Source organism: Oenanthe melanoleuca, chromosome 3 (assembly GCF_029582105.1).
Source record: "Oenanthe melanoleuca isolate GR-GAL-2019-014 chromosome 3, OMel1.0, whole genome shotgun sequence".
Taxonomy (NCBI): domain Eukaryota; kingdom Metazoa; phylum Chordata; class Aves; order Passeriformes; family Muscicapidae; genus Oenanthe; species Oenanthe melanoleuca.
This window is the reverse complement of record NC_079336.1, coordinates 95040615-95064906: the sequence shown is the minus strand read 5'-3', so window position 1 is coordinate 95064906 and position 24292 is coordinate 95040615. Positions and strand designations below refer to the sequence as shown.

General features: G+C 47.1%; 1 protein-coding gene across 9 annotated transcripts in view; it reads right to left on the bottom strand.

Moving 5' to 3' along the window:
• The window catches only part of FOXN2 (forkhead box N2), a 30285-nt gene extending 9279 nt beyond the window's left edge, over nt 1-21006 (bottom strand). For 2 of the 9 annotated variants that reach the window (XM_056488150.1, XM_056488157.1), the window contains exons 1-3: nt 19741-19835; nt 8141-8691; nt 1471-1595 (exon numbers count right to left, since the gene is read on the bottom strand). In XM_056488150.1, the coding sequence (XP_056344125.1) occupies nt 1471-1595; nt 8141-8677 (662 nt within the window). In that variant the 5' untranslated portion in view covers nt 8678-8691; nt 19741-19835. Of the gene's footprint in view, nt 1-1470; nt 1596-8140; nt 8692-17605; nt 17723-18661; nt 19362-19641; nt 19836-20139; nt 20343-20841 lie in introns of those variants that run through there. The other 7 variants (XM_056488154.1, XM_056488155.1, XM_056488158.1 and 4 more) reach the window with 7 other exon arrangements.
• Nucleotides 21007-24292: the final 3286 nt, after the last annotated feature.

The following is a 24292-nucleotide window of genomic DNA, read 5'->3' as shown; positions in this document are numbered from 1 at the left end:
CTTAAGTGGTCAAGGCTCTGAACACCCTGCCCTAGGCTGAGTCTGTCAATCCCCTGCACCTCTGGCAGGACAGACAACACCCAGAGGTCCCTTCCCATCTGTATTATTCTCTACATTTTCAAGTCTGGCTGTACTAACACAGACAGAGCATTAAAGCTTTCAAGGACCAAAGCTTGAGTTTTACCCAAAACCAGAAGTCCATACCCTTACACAGAGACATTAAAGCCTGTAAAAGCATTATCTTCCAGAGACCAATTACAGTCATTTCAAAAATCTTTATTCCCATAAACCCCAAGCAATACTACCAGTCATCTCATAGCTTCCAGTCTGACTACTTCTTAATACTTATATGTTTAAGGGTTATTTTAGTAACGCTCCCAATTGCAACAGAAAGCTGGAAAACAGGATACTTCTGCCTGGCTTGTTCCAGTCCAGGCTGGAGAGAGACCAGAGACAATTGGTTATATCTTGTGGGTTACAAACCCCACTGGACAAGGCCATGGCACACAAAAATCTTGAGCCCCTAAGGCTTGCAAGGGGAGCCAGCTCCCAGGATCAGTGTCCTGCTGGACCCTGAGAAACATCTGCTCAGTAAATTCTCCTCCAGGAATCCCAGCTCCTCCTGTTTGTTAAGGAAACTCCATGCAGTAAGGTTAAGGCAAAGGGCAATGTACAGACACCTTAATTACCTCTTATCTCACCCAAATTCTTTCCTGAACTAGACAAACCAGCTGCATGCCTTTCTCAGAACTGAGCTCACCCAACGTGCTGCTCTGCATTCTGTCCTCCTGCCTTCCCAGGCTGACCCAGCTGCTGCTCCTCTTCCTCTACTCAGGATACATGAGTTTGACTTCAAATTGTCCAAAATTGCCCAATCTTAAAACTGTGTTGGTAAAGGAAGTCCTGGTTTCAGAAGTCTTGCATTCCCCATCTCAGATTACATTTATGGCAAAGGCTCTTTTCTATCCCTGCTTCAAAAGGCTTTTAAACAGCCTCAGAGAAAAACAATCCTCTCAGAGCAGCATCTCAGCACTTCAGACTCTGGAAAAGTTGCATTATTTTTGACAAAAGCACAGACACATTTTATATCCAGACAAGTGACTTACAGGAGAAGACACTCACCTCCTCCACAGAGCAGCACAAGGCACCACTCTAGAACAGTCCTGATGGACTGTGCTTAGAAGAGGATTTTGCTCCAGTTCCCAGGACTGCCTGCCCTCTTGGAGAAATTGGGCTCTCCAGAAAGCAGCCAGCACACCCCTGACCTTCTTTTAAACTTCCCAAGTTAATAAGAGACTTGAACACAACCCAGATGTGCTATCTGGAAAGCATGAGCTCATTGCATCTCCCCACCTCATTGAGCTGGTCTCTAAGGCCCACTCAAATTCTGCTCTTGGGTGGCATCAGAAAACAGCACTTCAACACTCTGCTCTGGAGCAACGTCCTGCTCAGATGAGAACTTTCACCTACCTGGGTGGCGACGCCGGCGGAGTATAAAATGCAAGTGCTGAGGAAAAAGGCTGTTTTTTCAGTGCTTGGACAAGATTGGGTTTGTATTTTGGGTCAACACACCACAATGACCCTTTTCCATTCACCTGCAACGAAGAAACACAGCAAATTAGAAAATCCAGGACCAGGCTGGTACAGTCCTTTCTAACTAAGTATCCCCAAGCTGCAGCACAGTGCAGTGACTGCAGGTAGGCAACATCCACAGGCAGCTCCTTTGTGGGTGGTCCCAAAGTTAAAAAAATGGTCCTGAGACTCTCATTATACACTATGGAAGCACCCATCTTACAGGCTAGGATAGCATCTAAAAAACCCCTTCTCTAAAGCCTCATTCCCATCCCTATTTGTCCCCTAAATGCTGCAAACCTTATTTTAACACTCGAAAGCACAGCTGTGAGTTTAAGAATCTGTCCAGGCACCAGCAAACTGATCAGCAATCTTTTCTTTAACAGGTTTCTAGGTAAAGAAACAAAGCACCTTCCCTTTGGTTTATACACTCATTGCTACATATACACATACTCATTAAACTTTACACCACCCTGGAAAAGTATCTTGCTCAATGTCCAGCTACAAAATAGGTTGTTCCCATTTTTTCAAAATCTGAAAACTTAATGAATGTATTTTTGATGCACCTAACAATGTAAGCAGCCCTGTGCTTGTCATTCTTGATATTAAATTTAAGATATTGAAACTTAAGGAAGATAAAGCACCTCTTGCTTATCTCAAAGCTTTCTTCACAAATTTACTGATTAAAGAACCTATTTTTTTGAGCTTGCTAGTTCTTGCAACTTAAAGAAGAAAATTAGATAGGACATTTAAAACAATTCTATAATCACTGACCTGACACATCAGCTAAAAGCTCTGCACATAACAGCACCAGATTTTTTGGGGAAAACAGATGCTACAGAAATAGAAATATACATGGCTAAAGGATGGGGCAGTTGTACACCTGAATAGAAGATCCTTCTGAAGATTTCTGGAGGCTAAATATGAGAGCAGAAACTCAAGCTTCATGGAGAAGCTCCTGTGAGTCTACAGTGGCCAGCTGGCCTCTTCCTGCCAGAATCACAGGGGGCAATTATATCAATTTATGGATGGATGCTCCATGACTTACTCTAGACTAAAAAGGACTTAAAAAAAGCATAAGAGTCTGTGGTTCTATATAAGTCACAGAGTTTTCTGAGAAAATACCTTGCTATCAATAGAGAAAAATCAAGCCAGGGAGAGCCCCAGCTGAGAAAGAAATGCAACTCTGCAATTGCTACTGAAGCCACTGCATTTAATAAAGATCTGAGCTGCTGCATCTCTCCAAGTTTGTTTTATTTTTAAACCTGAATCTTCCTTATACTTACCTTTCCATGCTAAAACTGAGCACAGCCTGTAAGATACTTATCAAGAAGCTTACTTTTAATTAATAAACAGCCATGGTGGCTGGCAGGATGATTTATCAACCTAGGAATAACAGGGAGCATCCTCCCAACTGGCTCTATCCATCATCTCAGTGACAGACTAACACCCTGATCCTTTTCCTGCACCTCTCCCAGACCCCTTTTCCCAGTAGCCCAACCATGGGCAACTGGCTTTTTGTTTTACCCCCTCCCTTTCACAGTTTGGAGGCTGTTGCCCCCAGGGAGTAGCAGGAAGTCTCCTGATCAGCAAACCACTTCTCTACACTGTTTATCTGCTACTTTGGGTGAGCACTTTCTCTTCATGCCTCATTCACTTCAGCTGCTGGGAGATAGTTTCCTTCTTTGATCTTCCCAGCAAGGTACTCCTCCAGTTTGCTGCCCTGACAACAAAACACGAGGATTTTGGGTGGGTATTGCAACAGCAAGCTGAACCCGGGCACACCCTGAAGCCATCCAGATACTGACAGATCCAATGCAACAGGCAGTAAACAGGGTGACTTCTTCTTTGGGTCATGTGTAATGTGAAACCACACTTCCACCCACCTTTGGAGATACTAAAAGTAGACACTGAGCTGAAGAGGCGATGGAGCTGCTCCTGTGCTTTGCCTGCACCCTCTGCTTGGCAAAGACAGGCGGTAGATTTTAGCCCAGGTCTGAAATCAAGAGTCACATGTTAGGGGAAAGCCTGCCACAGCTGGAGCTGGAAATGCCACAGAACCAATATCCACCTTTAAAACAAGCCAGAACAGACTGTGCCATTCCTCCTAGCAAGGACTAATTCAGGACACTCTAAAATGCTAAACTATCTTTTGGAGGTTAGTATTTCATTTCAACTGTGAGGCAAGTGTTGGAATGAAATGTAGGTGTAACTTTTACTTCTGATCTAAAGAAAAATCCCTCCTGAGTCAGTGAAAAGAGGCCACCAGGCTCTTACTCTGCAACTCAAAACAGGGGCAATCATATAGTTCTGAGGTTAGTTTTTGGTATATCACCTTTTCTGCATCTTTCTAATGTTTCTAATTTCACTTGCAGGATTTTATCTCGGCAAAAATAAAGGAAGGAAAATAATTCCTGTGTTTTGAAGCATTGGAGCTATTTTGTAAAGACAGTAAGTTTCCAGCCCCCAGCATTTCAGGGCTGGATTACAGAAATCTGGGTTGGAAACAAAATGCCTCCCATAATCCAGCCTTATTGTTTACCACCACCCCACCACAGTCCCCCACCAGTCCAGTGAGCAAAGCCCAAAGAACAACCAAAGCAGAGCTTTGGGCTGGTGCTGGTGGCTCAGGCTCACTGCAGGCACATGTTCCCATGCTGCTGAGAGCTGTCCATCCATCAGCCTCACACCTGGGCAGCAGTCCTGGCTCCATCAGGTAGGGACAGTGCTCACCAGCTGCATCCACCTGAGAAGGTGAACCACTGGAAAATACTGTCTGTGTGGAAGGAGGTATAAAATACATTCACCAAAAGGTTTACCACATAAAAGGCATCTCTCTCCTATCTCCACAGGCTTATGGAAGGGACCTGCCCTGCTCTTTGCCCAAATACTTGAAAAGCTACACAGATTGTTTATCACCATCTCTTGACAAAAAAAACCCACAAAAACAACCCAAACACAAACAAAAAAACCAAAACCCTAAACCCAGAAAAAGGAGATTTGTTGAAGATATTGAAGCCCTGTAATCCTCAGCCTCTAGAGGAAACAGTGGCAGGGCCACATCCATGCAAGCAGAGGCCTGCCAAATTAATGCCTGATGTGGATGCTGATCCTGCCTCCTCACACCTCTTCTCCTCAGCATCAATTAATGAATTGCTGTAATCATAAAAACAAGTCTAAGCAAAGAACAGGGAGACTCTTCATGGCTTTCAGCCCCAAACCCCTTTTCACTTGAGGTCCTCCTGTGCTGTGGAGCAAATGCTGCTCCCTCAAAAAAAGCAACATCACAGTGTAGGCGCCAAGAGCTGTATCTTCTGAGGATCCCTGACTCACAATCACACCTCCATATCTTCAGGGGCACCAGGGCCACAGCAGGAACACTGCAAGGCAAGCAGGTGTCCCTGGGACTGCTCCAGCATCACCCCCTTGATGTTCATCACACCACTACCAGAGACCCACTGGAAATCTCATCTGCCTGGCTGACTGCAGACATGCTCTCGACTGCAGCTCTACAAGAAAGGGTATTTCAGCTGGTGGCTCTGGGGTAAACCTTGACACACTACTTAGATACAGCAGCAGTGTGCTGTGTGCACACAGAGCAGGCAGTGGTATTTCAGCAGAGTAATGATGTCCATCCATCCTGATCCCATGGCTCAACAAGTTCCTCCTCTTGACTGCAATGCTGATTCATGAGGCATCTCAAGGCTGTTACTTTCCCTTCAGCACCACTCATTAAAAGAAAACCACAATATATAATCTTTTCCAGTGGTCCAAGCAACTACAGATTTTCCTAGTCTCTGCTGGATGCTGTCCTAGACCCCTGAACCCCTGCAGCTTGCAGGTATTTAGCTGGCTGATGCAAATATAGCAGAACAATCAGCCACAGCTATGACCATCCAGAGCTACATCTGCAACATGATGAGGCACAGTTTGGTGGAGAGAGCTCTGCAGAATAAGGGAGTTAGTGCTCAGGGGTCACCTGTTTGTGCCTTGGGTGTTCTGGTCAGATCTGCTCCAGCAGGGTCTTGTGGACAACACCCAGAGCCACCAGGGCACAGTAAAAATGCTCCTGCAGCAACTCTTCCTGGTCAGCACCAGCCAAAAGGAGTCCAGTGCAAGTGTCCTGAAACTGCCCTGCAGTGCCAGCTCATGGGGGTAAGTGTGGAAAAATCAGCTTTCCTTCAATGTGCACTTCCAAACCAAAACAAAATATCAGCATTATGGCAAAGATGAGGACTCTTCCTTCTTTGGCTGCCTGATCTCAAAGAGATGATTTCACAGCTGACAGCCAGCAGCAATAGCCAGGGAGGTGTCAGAGATGCAGGGGCACAGGCCATCCATCACCTACTGGCAGATATTTAGACTCTTCCAGCACAAGAGCTCAGATTCATTAGAAAGGCTTTAAAACCCTTCATACCCTGATGTTATCAAATGAACCAGGCTCCTCTGATACAATATGCCATGGACCTTTCTGCTTCCACAGGCACTTGGCATAGAAGAAAGCTGATTGGGTGCTCCCTTTGAAGTACAAAATGCCATTAACCAAGAAAAAAAAATACAAATAATCTTGCCCTTTCAGGGAAGCACCCAGAGGCATGGCTAGCACATGGTTACAGGCAACAGGATCAGCAAAATGAGCTTGTGAGCAACTGCTGCTTGCTCCAAGAAGTGCCACCTGAGGAGCTCATCCAAAGAGGTCTGCAGCATTTCCATCACCTGAGGGGTCCAGGCATGCTGCTGTGTGCCACAGACTTATTTTGCAGGAAGAATTTGGAGCAGTACCCTCATCTGGTCCTTTTCTAAGCAGGGCAGGGGGTAAAGATTGAACTGCTGTTTGTTAGAAATGAGGAAGCTTCAGCAAAGTTTCAGGAGGGGCTTTTTTGGGTTTTGGTTTTTTTTGTAAGTGCAGTTTCTGTTCTTTAGAATTACAGAGCTGTGCAATTTCTAGAGCCCTGGGAAACCACTGACAGAGCACATCAGCATCACCTTGCTAGTAGCAATGGGAGATATTCTGCATTTTGCTCCTACTAGAGATGTCACATTGAGCAGCAAGCCACCCTCTGAGCCCAGCAATACTCATGGAGATGCCAGGGTAAGCAGGGGACCAAGCAGTGTCAAGCTCCTGCCACCCAAATGCCAAGACAAGTAACTCCTAACACATGAGGCTGGAAAACATCAGAACATTTAAGGACAGATCCACAGACAGAAGGAACTCATATCAATTTAGATTTCCCTTTCCTGCCTTAATTTTTTTGAAACTCATGTCACCCTCCTTGGACAGGGCCACCCAGGCCTTTAACAGCACTTTTGTCACCTACAGCAGCATGTGGTCCCTGCTCAGATCCAGTTGTCCACACAGGGACAGCTTGAGCATCTCAGCTACCCCATTACAGCACCTTGAGCCACGTTAAGAGCCTGTCCTAACACTCAGCAGAATTCAGCAATGGGGCAGTTAATGGACTTGCCACATTGCAATAAAAAGTCACTTTTTTTTTTCAGGGCAAAGCTGCTGCTTGTGGAAACAACACCCTAACAATTTAATGCAGAAGCAGGAGTACTGAGAAGCAGTGGTGTTCAGTCCTGCAAGTACAAGACAGTCCTCCCCAATGCCCACTCAGCTCCAGAACTCCTCTCTACAGTGAGAGCTTGTCAAGCACTCCAAGCATTGCAGGCATTTCTGATAACAAGCCTGCTACCACCAAGTCTGACCTCCAAGCACAGGACTTGTTTGTTGACTTTCAGTATGTGGTTTGTTAGTTTATTTAAGTCAGAGCCAGCTCTTTGAGGGACAAGATGGGGAATGAGAGAGGAAGGAAGAAAGTCACTAGTAAAATCATATAAATCATAAGAGGAAAGAACTTGTACAGAAAAGAGTATCCTTGACATTAAGAAGTGTGTCTGCACTATACAGAGATGCACATCTTATATGTTAAAGCATTACAGCCCATTAAATGCAAGAATTAATAAGGTTATTGGAAAGCTAGAGCTGTGCTAAGTGTAACAGGAGATCATAATAAGAGTCAATTTAAGATTTGAGAAAGCTGTTGGACTGAGGAACACTCAGCCACATACAACCAGTGTGCCCACAAGCAAGGACATCTTGCAGAGGACCACATCTGCACCCAGACAGGGAACACCCCTACTACCAGCTTCCCTGCCTGGTATCTCACAATCTCCTCTGCTTGCCAGTGCAATTGTAGCCATGGCCATTCTGGAAAAGCAGGGAACAATTTCAGCACTGGAAAACAGAGAATGCACTAGTTTAAGAAGTTTCATCAAGAAGAATTCCTAGGAGACTTATCTGAAATTTCAGTCCTTTGCAATTGCATGTGTGCCAGATCTAAAAAGGACAACCACAGCTGGGTGTACCCAGGTCAACAATAAATAACAAAACCCAGTGAGTTTTGTCATCCTGTGATTTCAGGGAAGCAGCATTTCCAAACCACCTCCATCTGCAAATGTTAAGAGTACACAGTGGGGTGAAAACAACCCAAACAAAACGTGCTTAAGAACAACAGAACCTTCTCCATTTCTCCCCGAGTTTCAAACTTGCTCCACTAGGTCTCACCTTGCCATGGCTTTTCTCCACCTTCCGGAAACACTTGTTCAAGGAGAGGTTGTGTCGGACCGAGTTCTTCCAGCCGGTGGGGGCCGTGGCGAAGTAGGGGAAGCGGTCCAGGATCCAGCTGTAGATCTCTTTGACTGGCAAGCTCTTGTTGGGGGACTGCTCAATGGCCATGTAAATGAGAAGGCTGAAAGAGTAAGGAGGTTTGGAAGTGGAGGATTTTTTCTCAGGGTTCTGGTAGCAGGATGGTGAGAAGGATGGCACACTGTCACCCTCGATGTCATACAGGGGGCTAACAATCGGAAGACCCTCGCTGCCGAGGCTGAAGTTTGTTAGCAGGTTAGTACTTTCGTGCAGCCAGTTCAAATTTGTGAGCTCATCATCTGCTGAATCTCTGTCCACCACAGTGGCCTTTGGCTTGCCAGCGTGGCCCGTGTCAGGCAGGCTGCCCACCCCATGGCACTGCCGTAGTCCCGCGGCTTTTTCTGCTCCGGCCGTCTCCGCCTTCTTATCCGGAGTCATTCCAGTGACTGGACCCATTTAGCTTGACTGGTCTGCAACAGAGGAGAGGGTCAGAAATCACTGCAAATTACCACAGTGACATTCAGCAGGAGCCCCCCAAACCCAAGTGTGGGGCTGCACCATCCCCACGCTGTGCATGAACACTGAAGCCACTGGTGAGAGCCAAGGTCCAATAGGAGCCTCCTAGTCAACTCATGAGCATGTGTTAACTCCCCTGGGTTCATAGCAGAGCTTATGGCAAGCACTTGGAAACTGCTGTATCTATCTAGAAACACAAAATTCAGACACAGAAATAATAGCTATATTCATGTCAACACCTGAAACCTGGAAAAAACCTTAACAGGTAGGATCTAATCCATTCAGCTCTCACATTAACTCTTAAGTCACTCATATTGTAAACTGATCCTATTTAGCAGTGGCTGCCTTTGGTATCAAAAGAGTGAAAAAGGAATTGCAAAACTTAAATCAGCATAAAGTCTATTGTGGTATCAGTGCAAATGAAATCTTTATAACCCTCTACAAGTTACAGTCATTCCCAAGTGCTGCTGCCTTTTTCTAGGGGAGGATCTGGTCAGCCCTTCTGTTCATCACCAGGGATCCACAGAGCTGCCTGAATCCAAAGTATCTTCTTCCCCTTCTACAAGGGCTTGCTGCCCTAACCTGGGCTTCCCTGCACAGCAGAGAGTGCTGGGACCAGTTCTCAACAGGAAGGGACCAACCACTGAAGTGGCAGCTCAGACCTGCAGGAACAATGGCTCACCACTTAGATTTAAAAAGCCCAAAACAACAAAACACTAAAACTCTAATTATAACACTATTATCTATAAAACACTGCCACTGAATGCATGGTCTAGCAGGCTACTCATGCTTTAGAGGCATTACACCAGTAGAAACCAACTTGCTTGCAGAGTTCTAAAAGGGGTCTCCCAGCAGCTTATGTTATGGGAACAGCTGTTTTATTCCTGCTGATGTGAGCAATGTACAGAAGTAGGGGGTGTACATGTACACACACATACACTATAGATGTAACACACTCCAGCTATAGATGAAGTTCATAGCTGCAAATAGCACAGAGCAAAGCTGATGTTTCATATTAACCATAAAAAGATCCAACAAAACAACCAGAGGAAAACCCAAACCCCATTCCAGTTCCCTGTCCCTGTAAGTGCTATTATTCTGGTTTCATGCTCCAGGTCACTGTGCCAGAGCTCAAGATGAGAACAGTTTCCATATCACATCTCACCAGACAGCTCGACACAGTTGCTGGATGTTTTCTTACACCAGTTTGCAGTAAACACTTGTCTCCTTGCACTTGCATCTCCTCCTACCAAGTGCCCACTGCCTGGCTCTGCCACCCCCAGACCCAGCCAGCTCACCGTGTCCCTGCCCAGCCTCTTTATTTTGGAGAGGGGGAGCAATACATGCAATGGAGCTGCCACAGTGGTGACACAGAAAGGCAACAGGATAATCCATTTTATGCTCCCCAGTCCTGCCAGCCCCTGCCTGGTGCCAGGCAGTCACGAGGTGCAGATTTTGTACTTCCCCCAGGAAACACACCGTATTTCCCACCAGCAATTTTTATTCCTCTCTTGGTCTACTCACATGCTCTTGCACCAGCTATTGCAAAGCTCTGTTGACAACAGCACCTGCACTTCAGATTACCAGTAGCAGTGCTTGAAAACACCCATAGAATTTTTATTTTCTGTTTCTTATTTCTATTAAGTGCAATGATGAATATGATTAAATACCAGCCCAGTCAGAAAAAAATTAAAGCAAAGTGAGCTGCTCAAATAGCTGGTCAAGAATAGCTTTGCTCTCCCTACAATTTACTTCTCATCCAAGGCACCAGAGCAGATTTATACTGGCAGTCAGAAATGGCTGGCTTTAAACACAGCCATATATACATATGCTCATGTCACTTCTGCAATCCTTTCTTAAATTAAAAAAAAACAACAAACAAAGAGCTAGTGATAAAATTCTGCTGCAATGCGAGCTGCTCTGCTCTCTTTACTCTTTATAGTGATTAACTTTGTCCCCTTGTTCAGCACCTCTTTAGGCAGCCACAAAGGAGCTTACACCTCACAGCCATGTTTTGGTAATTTTAGCTCTCAGTTCATGTTACACGAAATCTCCCTTTACAAATCTTCCGTCAGCATGGCAGATCAAGAACACGCACATGCTGACACACACATGCAAGTCTGAGGTCACTGTATTCATTTCTTAGGGGAAAGGGGGCAATAAAGTAATTTTCAACACAAAATTGCCCTGGGCAGACTCATCCTTCTCAGAAAAATAAGGGAAAAAATATAACAACTTATTAAGCTGGCACTTATAATCAGGTAGACTTCATGGTGTCAATGCACTATTTGTTTGCATGCTACTATGTTTTAACAGAGAATCATTAGTATATTTAATGCCCTACTCGAAAATAAAAATTATTTGCAGGCAACATACTTACAGTAAATAAGATAGGTTAGTGTCATGTTTCTCTTCGTAGATGCATTGCAAAAATCCACGTCTCATTACCTTCTTATCCTAGTTCACCACCTCACACACCTTCTACATGAACGCATCAGAATTTTTTTTTTCTAGAAAGGTCATATTTTTTCTAGAAAGGCCATATTAGACTATTATCAACTAATAAATAAAATAAAAATCACAGGAGCGACACCAGTGCCACTGGAGCACAACTGAAGGCACACAAATGTGCTTGCGTGCTCTCCAGAGCCCCTGTTCATTCACACAGACCCTTAATGACATCCAAAATCCACTACTTTTTTCTCCATGTGTGCTCTGATTGCCTATAAGCCAACATGACTGTGAGAATACAGCTTCCAAGCTGTCACTTTCAAGATCACCACTTCCAATATTTGGGGCTTGATGTTTTACATAAGGGTTATGGGATTCACCAAAGCCATCTCTGCTGTAAGCTGGCAGGGTTTTGTGCCCAGGGATGACCCAGCAGAAAAACCACAGTAAGAGCAAGGAGAGCAAAGTGCGAGAAGGAAAGAGCACAGAAGCAGCTCTCCAGTGCAGATGTTTTGATAATTTCCATGGGGACAGCCCCAGCCCTGTAAGCAGAGCCAGAAAGCAACCTCCAGCCAGGCAAATGCAAGAATAATAGCTTTAAGAACACCTCTGAAAAAGATGGAAGAGTTTGTGCTCTGCCCATGTGCTTTACCCCCCCAATGAGTACAGAGTGACACAGCATCCTGCTCTTCACTGGTATTAACACCTCCAACTGGAAGCAGAGCCTCACGCATCCAAATCCTAAGGAACTTGAGGATCCTGTTAGCACCTTCAAAAGAAAGGCCAACCAAAGCATTTAGCCCTCAAAGTATCACAGTGAAGGAGCACATCATTCTGCATGGTAATTACAGACAGAGAACTATGATTCTAGGGTAAGAAGATAAAAAGGCTGCCAAGTCAACTGAGGCTGCTCAAATAAATGTGAGGATGCATCAGGAAAGAGGTGAGAGAGACAACCTTCTTCCAGCAGTCAGATTTTTGGCATCACATAAAACCAGGACCTCCCTGCTATTCCATGGCAGCCCAGCATCCAAAGCCCAGTGAAGACCTGCTCTTCACTGAGCACTCATGACCCAAGCAGCAGAGCCCAGGTCTGAAGGGGCTGATTAAGGCTGCAGGTGTCTCAAGGCAGCAGTCAGGTCCAGAGAAGCACAAAAACGTTGGAGGAGACTCAATGTTTCAAGAGAAGGTAACATTTTTTGCAGGCTTCTCTCAAACTCACTGGAGAGCTAAGTTTGAGAAAGGTTATGAGCACTAAGTCCTCAGCCTAGCAGAGCACATCTTCGTGTGCCCCACAAACACCCCCAGCTGTGACTGAATTTTGATGGCAGACCTTGAGCACTGCCATGTTCTGCCACAGGAGCAAATGCTTTGATGTCTGAGCATTTAATGAAGACAAAGTTGCTTTAATGAAGGTCAACCATTTAACAAAACTGGAAGGCCACTTGAGTATATCCTCACGCTTATTTTGCGGCAGCCCTTCTCGGAAGAAGTTTCAGCTCCAGCAAAATCCAGGCCTAAAGGACAAAGCTGGAGGAGATGCCACTATCCCACCATCGGGGACCTCCTCAAACTCACCAGCACTGCAGATGTAAGTGTACAGGTGTCATTTCAGTGGCCACCATGCTTGGACTCATTGAACTGGCAAGAAAGAATTCAGTCTTTTGTCAGAAGATGCCACAGCCTTGGCCATGCCAAGCCAGCGTGAGAACAGAGCTGCTCTGGCTGCTTGATCCTTCTTTACCATGGCACCAGATGAAAGGTGCCCTTTTGGCACCTGCACAGCATCAGTGCCCCAGGTTAGGACAACCTTCTCCACAACTAAATGCACCTTTTTATTTCTGTAGGACCAGCCAAGCAACTAGGTCACCTCTGCTAATAGTGGGGAGACCTGGAGCCTGCCAACAGCACAGTGATTTCCCTCCAGGTTTAAAAAAAAAATCATCTTACCATGCATATGCATTGCTCAAGTCTGAGAAGTGGAACATGATTTTAATCCAGGAAAAAAGATTTTCAGCCATATCACACTTAATGACAGCAGCTCTGCACCCACTCTTTCCTCAACAAGTTCAGGGTGTGCAGCCTTAGTTACAGAGCCTGGCAGCTGTGCTTTATACACAACCTCTGTCCTGACACAAACAGGCTCTGTAAGAGTATTTAAGACAATTGGTACATGCTTTTGCATGCAAACAACTACACCAATAGCAAACTCCTCTATTGATTTTCCATATTCCCTTGCATCTACAAGAAGTGTAAGGGCTTGCCCTGACTTAAATACAAGTAAATGCTGTCAAAAGCAGCCCAAGAATTAGACAAATAAATGACTGTCACTGCTCGCCTACCCAAAGTGTGGATAAACTTCCAAGTCATTGTGCACATAGCACAGGACCAACTACAAGTCTTTGCATGCTGAAGGGAAAAGAAAAAAAATCCTGGCACAACTAATGCAAACCCATCAATATAAGGCACCCATCTGCCTGACCAGGAGCATTAAAAGGATGACACCAAACCATTTTGTTCCCTACTAATTCAACCTCTCCCCCACTCTTCTCCTTTGTCTCAGGCTGCCCATGCCCTGCACACCTCACACCCCTGCTGGAGGTCAGCTGAGATCCTCCCCCCAGCCCTGAGAAGCCTATATTTGATTATAACACTATACGATGTCACGTATCCAAGACAACTAAAGGCATTACAGTCTTCTGAGGATAAAACCAGTTCTCAGCCACAGATTTCAGCAAGCTGGACCCAGTGGCTGTGGAAGAGATGAACATCTGGGTGACAAAGAACACCCAGAGACGCTCCCTGGGACAGCACCTACAGCAGGCAGGGCCCTTCCCGCTGCTCCTGGCTTGCAAAGCAGAGGAAAGTTTAAAAAAATGAGTTTTAAAAAACATTAAAAAGGCATTTATCACCTTCTTAAATCCAGCCTGAATATAAAACCAACCAACCAAAGGACTGGACAAGCCATAGGCTCAGTGGACTCATTCGAACCTTGGCATTGGTGGGCTCAAAGGGGAAGAGAGGTTTTCTAGGGATTTGCAGAAATACTTCCTAGTCTCTCTCATGTCAATATTTTCCCACATCCTGTGATTTAATTAAAGGCAGGGTGGGGAAAAAATAATTAAAACCAATTCAAAGGTCCAATATTAAGAAAAGTTAAGAAATTCTTCAATAAGGAAGGGATTAAACAAACCCCTATCATAGCCCAGGAAAGGGTAGGGAGCAAGATGAAGATTTCATCTAACTTTTTTCATAAAAGTTTGCATTTTTTTTTTAATTAAATGCACACATGTACACACACAAAAATCTGAAAGAAACATGATACATGAGCTCAGAAATGCCCTGACCCCAATTCAGACCCTGTACACAGCCCAGAGCCTCTGGGACATTTATTCCACTGCTGCCTTCAGAGACTTTGCAAACGTGAAGCTTTTCCAGAGGCTGCAGTCACTGTTGGACCTGGCTCCCTGTGCATCAGATTTAAAATACGCACATTAAAAGAGTCTAACAAAGAAACTGGGATATGAAAATAATAATTTTTAAAAAAACTCACACCCAAACAAGCAGTGAAATCTAAACTATTAGGAAAAAACCTTTGGTGAGACACAAGAAGGGGAGGGAAATAACTGCTTTCATGAAAAATATTTTACAGCCAATAGCTTTTCAAGATATGCTTATGGGTCATTTTCCTTAAATTCAATACTGTACTTGCTAAGTGGATTAAAATGCAAAAAAAAGTAAACCACTGATATATTCACAACTAAGCCATTTGAGCAAGTAACTTGCAAAATAATTCTGATGCTAATTCCTTTTCCAGGGTAACCTTTCTGTGTGTTTCTCCACCATCCTCCTGAAACAGGAGTGAACATAGCTACATTTCAGCTGGTGTCAGTACAAATTTACCAATGCTAGAAAACATAAAGCTTTATTTTCCACACAGCTTTTCTGCCTCCTTCAGCCTTAAAAGTACCAAAACTCCTGATTTCCAATGAAAAAACCAACAACTTGAAGCTTCACCCCAAGTGACCCTTCTGCAAGATTTAATGGAAAGCACCATTGGAGCTGTATCACAAAACCACATTACCAGTACAACTTTGTGATTGCAAAGCTGTTCCCACTTGCTGATTCCCAGGTCCTAAAGTGCAAGTTCTCCTCCAAAGCCAAGGGAAGGCAAAGCAATTCTCTTCACTGTGCTGACCACCGTGGCCAATGTGTTTTTAATTTTATTCCACCAGTGTGGAATTTGGATTTCTGCTTAAACAAACAAACAAGCAAGCAAACAAACAAAAAAGCCTCCTGCTTTTGACAACTTGACATGCCTAAACCAAGGCAAACTGGCTGATAACTGATCTGGGGATGATCCTCACAGACCAGAGGATGAGGGATGAGTGGCTGCTGCTTAGCAGCAAGCTTCCCAGCTCCCACTCCTTCACCTCTACTTCATGAAACTTCTCCAGGTGCTGAGCTCTCTTCATATCTAGTACTTGGCTTTTAGGCAACCACGTACTTGCCCCAAATCTAAACATAACAAAACCCAGTGGCACTTTTGAAAAAAAAGCAAGCATGAGACCACACTTAAACTGGGAAACTAGAAGTAGCAACAAACTGCAAGATAGGAACACACTGAAAATAAAAATAACCTGAGAGAAGACACAAAAACTGAGTGTGCAGAAGAGTAAGGGTGGGTGATGAAGCCTGCAGTAGTCAACTTAATGAAGTCCCTAACATTCTCAAACCCTTGAGGAAAAAGCAGGGAGTACTAAACCTAGTCTGAACATAATGGGAAAAAACTCTGAATGCACTCAGCAAAAAAAAAAAAGTCAAAATCCACATCACTGACTTTCGATATAAGTATTCCTATCTGCACAAATTCAAGGCTTCTCTTAAAATGGTCCTGGGCCCCTGAGCAACCACTCAATAAAATGGGTATTCCTGCCCCAAACACAGCTGCTATGTTTCCCAGCTGTTGACCATACAGGTCAGCATTGAGCACTCAGCAGCAGTGACCCAACCCTCGTGCTTCCACAGCCATAATGTTTTACAGGGAGCAAGCAGAGTACCAGGGGTCATAAAGATGCTGGCTGCCATCAGGCAGTACTTCTTCCATTCCACGTAATTTATTACCCAAGCACAGTGAGCTGTCTCTTCTTGCTGACCTAAATTGTATTTTGGAGGCACCACAGAACATCACTGCATGCTTCTTACCCAGCATGGTGAGGATGAGATGGAGAGCTCACCATCACCCAGCATGATCACCAAATCAGCAGGTGTAACGTGACAGGGAACAAACACACACATAAAGATGCAGCCAGGAGAAAAATGAAGCAGCACCTCAGGTTCTCTTCACGAGACAAGGCAGCCACTGGATCTGGAAAGAGACACCCCACATGCAGCCACAAGGAGCCTCCCCATGTGGACAGTGTTAGCAAGTGAGCACTTGTCAGAGCAGAGCTGGGCGCTGCCGTGAGTCACCAGAGCAGCCCCGGCGCAGGAAGTTGCCCAACACCATTTCAGTTGTGGAGAGGGCAACACACACACATGGGGATGAGGCACTCAATGCCTCCATCTACCTGCCTCAGGAAAAGTCACCATCAGTGCAGTGACATCCTACAGGTGAGCCAGCACGAAATGGGCTCATTTACTGGGAGGGGAGGAACTGCAAATGCTCAAAGACCCAGAAGTTGCACTTCTGCTAAAAGGTAGTGAGCACTCATCCAGACTGCTGACAGCAGTCTCACAGGGACTAGAGGCTGCTTTTCATCCATTTGCAACCAGGCAAGGAAAGCCAAGTTTCACACAGCTTGATTTGCACCACAGCAGTGCAGTAAGACCATCCCAAAGCACAGACCAGCATCAAGAGGTGCATGGCAGGGGTGGCTGTGGGCACACTATCACTCCTCCCAACGCCCATCCTTTCTGCCACCTCACTGGCTACCATCCCTCTGTGCAGCTCTTTCTGATAAGGTATCACAAACCTGCACATGTAAAAAGACTTCTGAGAGCCTGGGGTACTTCCTCTCGTAAATACCAGCTCCTTTCAACCCCAACAGTGAGTAGGCAAGGAGAGATGTCAGGGCAGGAAGGCATAAAACCAACATGAAAACTTCTGCTGCTGTTATGGGAACCAACAGTTCTGCATGAGAACTGTATGGCTTTCTCACCAGTTTAAACTATATCCATGTACAGCATCTTCAGATGCCAAACTATGTCACTCACCAGGAGTTTCCTTTTGCTCAACATGTCAGATTTTCAAGTCTATTGCACTGAGTAGAACAGAGCCCGTGGTTAATAAAGATGGCACAGATCAGCCTGACAAGTCCCTAAGCCTCTGTCTTCTTTCCAGGGCACTCCACTCACTTGCCAGGCAGTACTTCTCGTTCGGCCACTACACACACCTCTGTCTGCTCCATTACTTACTGGACTGGCACGTCCTGACACAGAGAGTTGCTGGAAATGCTGGTGCCTTCAATCCCGAGCTCTCTAGAGGACACTGAAAGGCTCCTCAAGCAGAAATTCTGTGAGGGCTGGAGCTGTTGAGGCAGCACACTCCTTGGTTGGTGCCCCTTTTAGACAAAAATTATGTTACTTCCGGGCTGAAAAATCCCAGAGGAGGTCCTTCAGCACAGCCCCAGCAGCAGCACCCAAAGCAGGTCACAACTTCATCCTCTGGTCTAGACACTGCCAACAAAGACATCAGCCGAGTTTTATGCCAGCAAGGTCCCTGAGAGTGCTCAGGGCCACATGCCTGGATTGATACAGGGCCAGTGCCTCCAGCTCTCTTCAGGGCCTGCAGGGCAGCCAACACAGCATCCCCACCACAGTCTGCAATAGTAAACACCGTGTACAGCAGCACTGCTCAGTTTATGGGCACACCTGATAACAAAAAAAAATAAAAATACTAAAAGTACGGCAAAGTCCTACAGGTATTTCAGGCAACTCAAAGTGAGAGCTGCCACCTCCTCTCTATTTCTACAGAAGTTAAGTGGCACAGCTGGACACAAGTAAGCCCCAGCAGAAGCTGATCTGCTGCAGCAGTGCACAGCTGAGCTCAGAGATAACACGGCTGGGCATCCAGCTAAGTTCATCAGCTCCAGCCCTGTGCTGCACTAATTGCTACTACATAGCTTTCACTTCAGACTTCTGTCCAACTACCTTCTGCAGAGCTTGGGAAATGTGAGCTGTCACCTGCCAAGAAAAAAAAAGAAACAGCAACCTTCAAACCAGTTCAAGTTTCCTGACATAAGATAAAGCCTGAATTTTTCTTGCATACGTGTAGCATCCCACCAGACTTTAAGGAGGGGGAAAAAAAAACCCCAATCCAAGAAACAAAACTGAACTTAAATGATTCACATGCCAATATACTACAACCCACCTATTACTAAATTTGTCTAAATGTAAGCCCACCAATAACAAGATTTGGAGAGTGTATGTGCATATATACACATATATATGGTAAATTATATATAAAGTTACCTTGATTTCATAGATTAGGCACAAAGCCAATCAAATTGCTTTCTCAGCATTTAAGTCCACCATAAATCAGTATGTTTAACACCACATTTAGCATACAGTATCCATCCACAGGCAGGCACCACGGCAGGAACATGACTTTACTGGGTCCTCTTCAAGGTTTATTTTATTTCTTTGTTCCTTTTACTCTTTGTTTGGGCCTTGTCATAATCCAAACCCTGACCAACAAAAGCCAGTTTTCGCTCCCACAGAACCTGAGTACCAAGCACGCCGGTGTGTCCAAGCAGGAGTAAGGCAGCAAGGCAGTAGGATGCTGCTCCGCTGCCGCCACCAACTCGTGGCCCAACTTCACCAAAAAAAATCCCGAAAAAGACGGAAAATCTCCGAAGCACCACGTGCAGATCCTCGAGCACTTGGCCGGCCGTTTCCTGGACTTCGCCCCAAAACGCGGGAACCCCGGAGCGCCTCTCGCCCCTCTGCGAGCCGCGGACCCTCACACATCCCCGGGGCTCCGAGCACCGCCGAGCGCCCTCATTTCACCGAACCAAGCCCGGGGTGCGAGGGGGGTCACCCGGAGGCGAGGGCACGCCGGGGCCGCGCTCCCAGCTCCCGGCGCCGCGCTGGCCGCGTTTTCCATCACCCCAGCTGGGAGCCGGGCTTGCCCAGCCGGGGCAGCGGGTGAAGGGGGATCCCCCGCGGCAAGCGGGCGGGCGGGAGCTCCGCGGAGCCGCGCCGGGAGGAGGAGCCGCGGGCGCACGGCCCCGCAGGGAGGGGGTGCGTGGGGACCCCCCTTCCCAGGGCTCGGCACCGGGAGCGGCTGCAGAGCAAGCGCCGCCTCCGCGCCCCGTCCCTGCGCGGGCAATGAGGGGACGCCGGTCACGCCGCCCCCCCTCCCCCGGCACCGGCAGGACCCGCCGCCACACTCCCCGCGCTTTCCCCTTCCCCCACGAAACCCTCGCGGAGCGCCGGGAACAAAAAAGAACTCACCCCCCCGGACCCAGGGAAAAGCCGCAAGCTAAGCGGGGCAAAGGCGCGGAGCGGCCCGAGCAGGCGCGGGGCGGCGGGCGGCGGGCGGCACTCACCGCGGTCATGAAGCCGCGCGGCCGGCGGCGGACACAATATGGCAGCGGGGGATGTGTCAGGGAGCAGCTGCTCCCTGCGCAGCGGCGGCGGCGCCGCCCTCCCGCTCCCCATGGCAACCGCGACCAGCCCGGCCCCCCCGCCGCCGCCTCCTTCCCGGCCGCCCTCCCTCGCTCCCGCCTCCCGCCCGGCTCCGCCTCCGGCAGCGCCGCGCCCCGCCGGCCTGAGGGCGGCCTGAGGGCGGCACCGGCGCTGCCCCGGCCGCGCCGCCTCACCGAAGCTCCCCTTCCCCCAGAAACACGGCACTTCCTGAATTTTAAACACTTTGAAGTAGAAATGCATAAACTCTCCTTTTAGTTTCACTTCCCTTTCTTCACCTTTTTTTATATGTACTTACGTACATATATATATTTATTTATTTTTTTAATCCAAGCTGCCGCCGTGTTTGCCGTGCCCTGTAGCGCATCGTCCGCTCGTGCTTTTGGCTTTCAGCTTCCCAGGGCGAGAGCTCTGCTGTTTGCTCACTTGCAGTTTTACAACATCATAAAGAGGACCTCGGGAAGTCACTTGCAGGAGGAAATCCTGTTTCGGAGCTGATCTTCCACTGCAAGAAAAAAAAAAAAAAAAAAGTTTAATCACTTTGCCAAGGTTTGCTCACCTTCTGAAGGGTACGGCTGAAGCCTGCCTCGTGATGACTTGTGGTAATTCTATTTCTAAGGAAGGACGGGAATGCGTTTCAAGGAAATTCCCCCACTCCGCGTTAGGAGGAACCGGCGGTTGGGTTGATTCTTCTTTTTATTTGAAACAGTTTCAGAGAACAGCCCCTTGGGGTTTTAAGAGTAAAGATACATCAGGCTCAAGGTTATAACAGGTATTCTCCCAAGGACAGATCAAATCTGGTGGCAGGGAGGCTCCTTCTGCTGCACCATGAAGCATGACCAGCTCCAGAAACAGCCCAGCCACAGAGTTCTGATCAGAACAAATTATTCTCAGCAACTTTCATTTGGCTCCTACCTAATTTCCACTGATGGAATGCGTTATGATTCATTCAACCCTTTCTTTTTCCTTTTACAGCCCCAGAAAGTTAGCCAGGGCCTTCCTACCCTCTCAGCAGACAACAGAAGTGCACTTGTATTAATTATGTATTGCTGAAAGCATCCTCCATTCCCAAATCATTAAAAATAGACCTGGCACTGCTGGTACCAGCAACGCTTTGCCCGTAAGAGGCTCTTTTGCCTAAATTGCTGTCGCTCTGAAGGTGCACACCAGCGTGCCTTGTGTGCTTTCCACACCTCAGCTGCCTTGGCAGAGGGAGGAGCAGGGCCCAGCAGAGCTCTGTTTGCCCGTTGGGATCAGGGTGTGTTGCTCTGACTTTTGCCCTGCTAGGCGGCAACCTGAAAGAGAGACGTTTGAATCCAGGATCCTTCCAGTTTCAATTTATTCTGTGGAAGGTTCCGTTCGGCCCACCAAAGGTGGTGTCTGTTCTCAACCTTTGTATTTACACCCTGGCCTTGAAAGTGTGTCTGCTCATGAGTTCTTTCCACTTGCCCCCTAAAAATGCAATCTGAGTTCAGTAGGAACGCATGCTCTCTCCCCCTTTAGAGTTCAGTGGAAAAAGCCACCACAAAACCAAACAAGAATTAAAAAGATAAAAGTTGTAAGTGCCTTGAAGTCGACACCCCTCAAAGAAAAAAAAAATAAAACTTGGCCTTTGAACCAGCATTTTATTTAAACCAATTTAGAGCACAACACTTCAAATGAAATAGGGTTTCTACACCTCCTGAAAAACATTGTCACCTTTACCTTCCTCAGCATACCCATGCTAGGTCTTTTTGGCTTTAAACCATACATTTTTTCCAAACCTACCTATTTTTCATCAATAGAGACAGTACCCAAGATGTGAGGTTTTCTGGAGCACGTTCTGCATCTCCCCCTCATCTCCAGCCACAGTCACCTTCCCTCTTTGGCAGCCTGTGAACCCACTGGTGGCTGCAGCAGTGCATCTGGGGCAGGGGACAAAAGAAAGTCCAGCCTCTTAGGGAGGTTTAACTTTCTGCCTTGTGTCCTACTCATCCCCATAAGGCTCAGTAGGCAGAGCTAAGCCTCCCAGCCATGCATGTACAGTTGCAGTGCAGCAACAGCTTGTCTGTGCAGGGTTAGAGGAACGGAATTTTTTGGTCATCAGGGCTACACTCACACCTCTCCTGATGTTTGTCCCTGTCTCTACTGATTTCTGACCTCAGTCAGCATCAGAATGCCTCACTTAGTGCCCAGGCAGCAACCAGATGATCAAGAGAGCTGTGTTTGTCTCTGCTCTTTGTCTGCACCACATTTGATCCCTGTTTCCTCACCTTGATCTATTCTCCAGGCTGAATTCTGTGTGTGGTTGGTGAGAGCGAGAGGGAGCAGGTGGTGGGGGGCATTGGACAGAGCCGAGGCCACCAGTGTCATCCTCTCATGCACTAGATCACCTCCAAGAAACTGGGGAGCCACAGTGTGGAGGATGCCCTGCCAAGGTGTTATGTGCAGAATCCCTGAAAGCTGCTTGCTCCCACATTTCAGACTGAAGGCATTAACTCATTTTTTCCTGCAATGTCCCCTGTCCCACGATGGAGGCCTGTGGCTGCTGGCAGTCAGAGCCCACACACCACCTTGGTCTCCCTCTTGTGCCACCTTAGTTTTCTACTCAGAGCTGTAGAGGGAAACCTACAGCAAAACAGCAACCAAGCAAAGCAGAACTCATCCAATAAATATGACAAGGACATGGTGCTATTTTCCAGCACAAACCTTTAAAATAGGAGGGACAGACATTAGTCAGGATGTCTGTGCACCTCCTGCAGCCCCCTGAAGCAAGAGGTGTGGGGGAGATGGGCTGCAGAGGCTGAGGCAGGTGGCAAGAGGTGCTCTCCACCCTACCCTTGTCACCTCCTGCTTTGAGCCAAGACACACTCACAGAGGCTGCTGCTGCCTCCTGGCCCTGCTCCAGGCTGTCCTTGAATGTCCTGCCCACTGAAGGACAGCCATGCCTGCTTTGCCAAGGCAGCTGTCATCACTGCAGCCCTCCTTCCTGCCTCCTGCCAGAGGCTGGCTGTCCTCTCCCCTTCAGGGCACAGCCATGGTTCTGGGTGATTTGCCATCACCACAGGTGGTTGAATGCAAGAGAGAAGAACCAGAAAAACATGAAGCATTTTTGTTGTTTGGGTTGTTTTCGGCTATGGGCAGAAAATCAGGCTTTCCACCTCTCCCATGTCACTGTCAATATCCTCAGATCTCCACTCTTATTTCAATGCAAGATATGGATGGAGAAGGGCATCGTGGGAGAAGGCTCTCTGAGTGCAGAGGACAGTCATCCAAAGCTGTCATGTGGAGGACAAGCCCACTGGGAAGATAACCCCTTCCTCCTGGCAGTTGTGACTTCCTTCTCCTGAGAGGAGAGGGCACAGTGGGGATCCTCCAAGGGACACATCAGCTGGCCCGTGCCACCCAGCACTATGAAAGCACCTCCTTGGCCAAGCTGCCATCTAAAGCTCAGTGCACGTTCAGCACTCCTAGGTTGCACCCAAGAGTGTGGAGAACAGGGAGGGGCAAGAAGGGAACTGCTGCAGAGCAGAGGGGTGGATCCAGAGGTGCAGTGCCATGGGTGTGTGCTACGAGAGCCAGAGAGCCCCACTTACTGTGCTGGGATTTCTGACACACGTGTGCACAGTCAGCCAGGCTTCATACTGGCTCAGCACTTCTCCTCATGAAACCACAAGCCCTTTGATCCTGGTGACCTACACCTGGTGTATCACCCTGTAAAAAGCTGGCATAAGAGTTAACAGGTTAATCCATCCAGGAATAGCATTGTCTCTTCCACAGAAGCAAACCAGGCTGCTGTTTATGGCTCTGGCTAACTTTTCTTTCTGCCCAGGGATGCTGCTGTAAGAGGAATGCTGGCCCAGCACTGGTTGGACACCTGCTTCTTCTAGGAATTCTTGTTGCAAGCAGCATCTCTGATTTACATTGAGTATTGACAGCCCCTTTTGAAGTGATAATTTCAAAGGCACTTCCTATTACTCCAAGTTGGTATGTCTGCCTATTCAGCTCCCACGCCGTAACTTTCTGCTTGCGGTTTCTGTCTGGCAATGTCTCCTGCTTTGCTGTCTGCTGCCACCAGCCTAGTTTAGAATCTGATCTGTTCCCTTGCCCTAGGCAAAGCCACGAGGGACATTGTGCAGTTTGTGGTTCATAGCATTTCTTCTTCCACCACCCCACTGCCTGCCATGTTTGCCCTCTCTCAACTGTTTCTATGTCCTGAATGGCAGTCAGTGCTGAAGTTCTTGTTCTCATTCTTGTTGTAGCTATATACAGACAGGTGCACACTCACTCATTTTAGGGACTGAATATTCCCTCAGCTTTTTCCTTTTCCCTTGAGCAGCTCCTCCTAGGACTGAGGGTCTGTTAACATCTGCTGAGACCCACCTTTCTATGAACACCTCAGCAGTGTAGATCCAGACCTCAGACAAGCAGGTGTTCAAGAACTGAATTAAATTAATTGAACTACCATCAAAACAT